The sequence below is a fragment of the Cupressus sempervirens genome, chromosome 3, assembly GCF_028749045.1.
Source record: "Cupressus sempervirens isolate cs-2001-9-10 chromosome 3, ASM2874904v1, whole genome shotgun sequence".
NCBI classification, from domain to species: Eukaryota; Viridiplantae; Streptophyta; class Pinopsida; order Cupressales; family Cupressaceae; genus Cupressus; species Cupressus sempervirens.
Window position 1 is genome coordinate 491406565 of NC_143120.1, and position 4729 is coordinate 491411293.

The following is a 4729-nucleotide window of genomic DNA, read 5'->3' on the forward strand; positions in this document are numbered from 1 at the left end:
GATGTGGGAAGAAATATGGAGATGTGAATATTTAAAGGTATAGGAAGGGGGTGATGGAGAGATGAACAGAGGGAGAGGATGAGAGAGAAAATAGATTGAGAGATAAAGATAGATCAAAAGGTACAGATAGAAAGAAATCAGAAGAGATAATGTCGAAGAGGGTATATAAAGAGATATAAATGGTGAGATAGACTAATAGAGAGATGAATAGATAAAAAGAGAATGAGAGGGAGAGACAAACAATAAGATAAATACTTAGATAACCTTCCATAACTCTATGGCGTACCTATTGCACACCAAGGTGCGATTGCTAGTATAAATATAAATAAACCCGTATTCTACCTTAATGAGGTTCGAACTTCCCACTTTGAAAACCCTAAAATCTCCGAGCTTTTTATATTCGAAACCCTACAGAATTTGTGTTTTCTGATATATGAAACCCTAGACTGCCCTGCAACCTTAGAAGCTTTGTTGAAGGGGTTTGGATAATCTGTGCGAGTGGAGGCATCATGCAGAACGAAGAAGGGCAGAATGTTGATCTTTACATCCCCAGAAAATGGTAAGTTTTTGTACTCTTCTATATTTAAAATCGGTCTTTGAATGGGAACAATTAATATATGAGATACGGGTGGAATTGAAGCTGTTGGTATATTTGTTTGATATGTTACAGCTCTGCAACGAACCGATTGATAACATCGAAAGACCATGCTTCCGTTCAAATTAACGTTGGGCATCTGGACGAAAACGGCATATATACAGGCCAGTTCACAACATTTGCTCTCTGTGGATTTGTTCGCCAACAGGTTTGTACCATTATCATTCTGGTAGACGCAATGTTTCTCTGTGGGCTGCTGCGTCTATTAATAAATTTCATTGGGGCTTTTCTTTTTAAGATGTATGAAATCTTGTTCACTTCATGGCAGTGCAAATCTCACCCCTATTCCGATAGTAGCTTGGATGAAATTTAACGTTTTTGGGTTACATTTTTTTGGAGTTATGTTTTCCTCGGGCAAAGTTGTTTATTTGTGGTTCACTTTCTGATAATTAATCGTTGCATATTTCCGTGGACATGATTCACTTTGTGATAATCAAATGTTGCGTATTACTGAGCACATGAACATTTATTTGGCTTGTTTCCTGTGGTGTTTGGACGGTCGAGGGTTTCTAATATCTCGTCATTTGCAACTGTGCTCTGTTTTGTGTTGTCAGGGAGAGGCTGACAGCGCTTTGGATAGGCTGTGGCATAAGAAGAAATCAGAAATCGGACAGTAATTTCCTATATTGAATCTGAACATTTTAGTATTGTATCTGGATAAAGAATGCAATTTTTAAATTGAAATATGGTAACTTCCGTGACATGGAAAGACTGATTTTGAGTGATTTTAGATTAGCACAGGTAAACAATTTCTGTTTGCCTGGATACATCTATGCGGAGTTTCTCATAATGTTTTTAGACTTCTTTGAGATATCCTTAGTGGAAACTTGAGTAAGAGTTTGGTTATCTCCTTAGTGGAAACTTCAGTAAGAATTTTGGTTACTAAGAATGGATGTTCTTTTGTGGAGCTTTTAGTTCGATCTAGTTTCTATTAAAGTTTAAACTTGTTAAAGATGCACGATGATTGAGCACTTCATATTCCATTGGTTTTCGACTTCAGTATGCATATTATTGATTTTGCTGTGTTGACTTCAGACAACAATAATTTTTTATTTCTGGCGGAGCGCTTTAATTAGTTCTGGGGATTTGGTTGTTTTAGTGTCTTTGTATTGGTTTGATTCTTATATCAAAAGAAAAGAAATAGTGCAGGGATATGAAGATTTAGTTCTCGTAGTGCAATCAATATGTAAGTGAAGTCAAGAAATAATGTGATTAATTTGTAAGTGAAGTCAAGATAGGATGCGATTGCAGCAGTCTAAGTCAGAAAGTACAATGGGATACACAGTTATTCGAAATGGATGTATAAAATGCAATATTAGTAAGTTCAAGCCCTTGCCGAAAACATTGTGATATTGCTGATAACTGTATATGTGGAGATTATAGTTTCATGGGAGCAAACAGCTGAGGGGCTTGTGAATGTATGCTGATATTTTTACTGTACCAAATTTTATGATTTTTTTTGATGTCCTTCTTGCCTTCTTGATTCTTCAAATTTAGGCTTTCGATTGTTGATACATGTTTGTCTTCTATGCTTTCTTTCAACTTTCTGCATCTTTAGTAACAGGATTAAAACCTTAGAAACCTATTGATGAATACATAGAACAGACATGATAGGCAAATTTTTGTGTCAACTTAAAACCCTGCCTGCTAATAAAAGTGGTTTTTATATCTAGAGTATTCAAGATTTCCGGGAGTGTTCAAATCTTTTAACAAAAGCAGTTGACAAATCAGAACTTTCCAATGATGAGAAGTAAGTGTAGAACTTGTTATTTGGGGGCTAGGGTTTAGAATCTGGATGTATAAATGAAATAGACAGAGCTACATAATCCATCATTTTATATGCAACCATTTTCTGCTACTTTAAATCATATTCTCAATGGTGCTTGTAGAAGATTAGACCACAAATCGAGTTTATGATTGCAAACTATGGCAACAAGAACTGGCAATGCGTCCTTGTTACTAGCTGTAGCTTTCAGAACTGCCGTGCTTTGTTAGGTGTTCTTATTTGTGGTGTTAATATTGTTTCAATGTCTTGTGATTGCATTCTGCTTGTTGACATTGGTATAATAAGGAAATAATAAATATGTTTGTAGGAACCTGGTGGTCTATGCAACAAGGAGACAAACAAACATATCTTACAGTGTATAGGCCAACCTGATAGTTCTGAATTCTGCAAATCCTTTCAATTATTGATGGCTGCACATCTCAGAGATCAACAGTCCTGGATTTTTAATTAGTAAACTTCAAAGTTCATTGGAAGTTGATGCTTGGGTGTTGCTCCAAAATGTCCAGTGAAGTGAACCAATTGATTTTTGAGGGTGAACATTTTTCTTTGAACAATGTTTAGATTGATGGGTGATGGTCCAATTGTTCTTTTGTCTATCTTGCCAACCTTACAGGTGCAGTGTTAACTGCTTAAGGGTCTATCTTCACAGGCATTAAATTTGCCAAGATGGCTTGTCCAAAAATTGTTTTCATATCTAGAGGATTTAAGATTGAAGTGAGTGTTGAAAGCTTTTAACATAAGCAGTTGGCAAATCAGAACTTTCCAATGATTAGAAAAAGTGTAGAGCTTCTTATTTGGGTGATAGGATATAGATGGATCATACATAATCCATTAGTTTGAATGAAACCATTACCTGACATTTTAAATAATGTTCACAAGGGTGCTTGCAGAGATTAGATCACTCACAAATGGGCCATCAGAGATGTTGTGATGGTCCATTTGTTCTTTTACCTATCTTGCAGACGTCACTGATGTAAACTGTTTGAGGGTCTATTTTTCATAGTTACACTGTTGTCTGGGATGGGTGGATTTGATTTTGAGGGCGAGTGCTGATTGAACAATGTCAAGATTAATGTTGTGATGGCCCATTTGTTCTTTTGCCTATCTTGCAGACCTTGCTGATGTAAACTGTTTGAGAGTCTATTTTGCATAGTTACACTATCAAGGGGATGCTGGAATGGGGGACATATTGGGATGTGGGGACATAGGGGCCTCGATTTGGAGATGGGACAGCAGTGGGAGGGTGGGTGCATATACTTTATACTATACGTATTGTACTTAAAATGCTAGTTATGAAGGCCTCAAGTGGCTGACCGATGGCACAGCTGGGGGCTTGGGAACAGTGACCCCAAGTCCCAGGGAAGGCCCTGACCTGGTCAGTATTTTGGCAAACAAGACAATTGCTAAGATATCTTGATTGAACCTGGTTAATTGTTTTCCACCTACACTAATCATCTTAATGCTTTATCACAAGGAAATGCTACTAAGTTGAAAATTTTCTTGTCATACCTGAAGTTTTTGCAATTCTAATTGTTTTACCACAATTATCAAATCTACTTCTTTGAGGTAATGGTATCTGCAACTTCAGTCTAGTGTCAGATGCAGCTTATAAGAGGAAAAGGACTGCAGGAACCCTTGGTTGAATACAGGTAGTCTTGAACTTGGAGTACTTTGGATTAATTTCTTTTTAGAAGGTTCCATATATCCTTGAAATAGGCAGATCAAAGTAGACACTTGTCTCTATGGGAAGAGATGTGTATATATAATAGAAGTTCTGCGATTGGGGCGAAACAGATTAACAAATTAGCATGTCAAAGATAAACAAAGCAAGCCAATGATTGTTGGCCCAGAACTCAACTTGATGCTTGATGCTGTTTGAGGGGTCAAATTAGCATGTATTAAAAAACAGACAATTATCTATTCATTTCATTCAAATCATATGTAAAAGTAAATAATTGAAATCTTAGAGTGAACAATAGGAAAATAATATTTTGATAAGGAAAACCCAAATGGGAATAGTCATACTATATGTTTCCAAATATTACAATGGTTGTTTTAGGTACGGTACAAAGGAAGCAAACTGCTTGAGAAATCGAAAAGCAGTTCCTCGACTCTAGCTAGCAAGTGCTAAGAAGTTAATGAGATCATTTATCCATTCATTTCTTTCAAATCATATATCAAAGTAAATAATTGAAATTTGAAAGAGAATAATGCAAAATTGGACATTGAAAACCCAAATGGTGAAAAACACAACACGAGTCACTCTGAATTATTGTCATGGTTGTAGT

General features: G+C 36.2%; 1 protein-coding gene across 1 annotated transcript; it reads left to right on the top strand.

Moving 5' to 3' along the window:
* The first annotated feature begins 288 nt into the window (after positions 1 to 288).
* Positions 289 to 1613, top strand: LOC149567323 (small ribosomal subunit protein eS21-like). Its single transcript, XM_089820494.1, has 3 exons — positions 289 to 559; positions 671 to 803; positions 1210 to 1613. Exons 1-3 carry the CDS (start codon positions 510 to 512, stop codon positions 1270 to 1272), a joined length of 246 nt encoding a protein of 81 aa, XP_089676620.1. The 5' UTR covers positions 289 to 509; the 3' UTR covers positions 1273 to 1613.
* The last annotated feature ends 3116 nt before the right edge of the window (positions 1614 to 4729 follow it).

What these genes read in the sequence shown, in the direction of transcription:
- LOC149567323 (XM_089820494.1), top strand. Translation starts at nt 510, where the DNA reads ATGCAGAACGAAGAAGGGCAGAATGTTGATCTTTACATCCCCAGAAAA. An exon ending in CTTTACATCCCCAGAAAATG is followed by an intron (nt 560 to 670) that starts GTAAGTTTTTGT and finishes GATATGTTACAG; the next exon opens with CTCTGCAACGAACCGATTGA. An exon ending in GTGGATTTGTTCGCCAACAG is followed by an intron (nt 804 to 1,209) that starts GTTTGTACCATT and finishes TTGTGTTGTCAG; the next exon opens with GGAGAGGCTGACAGCGCTTT.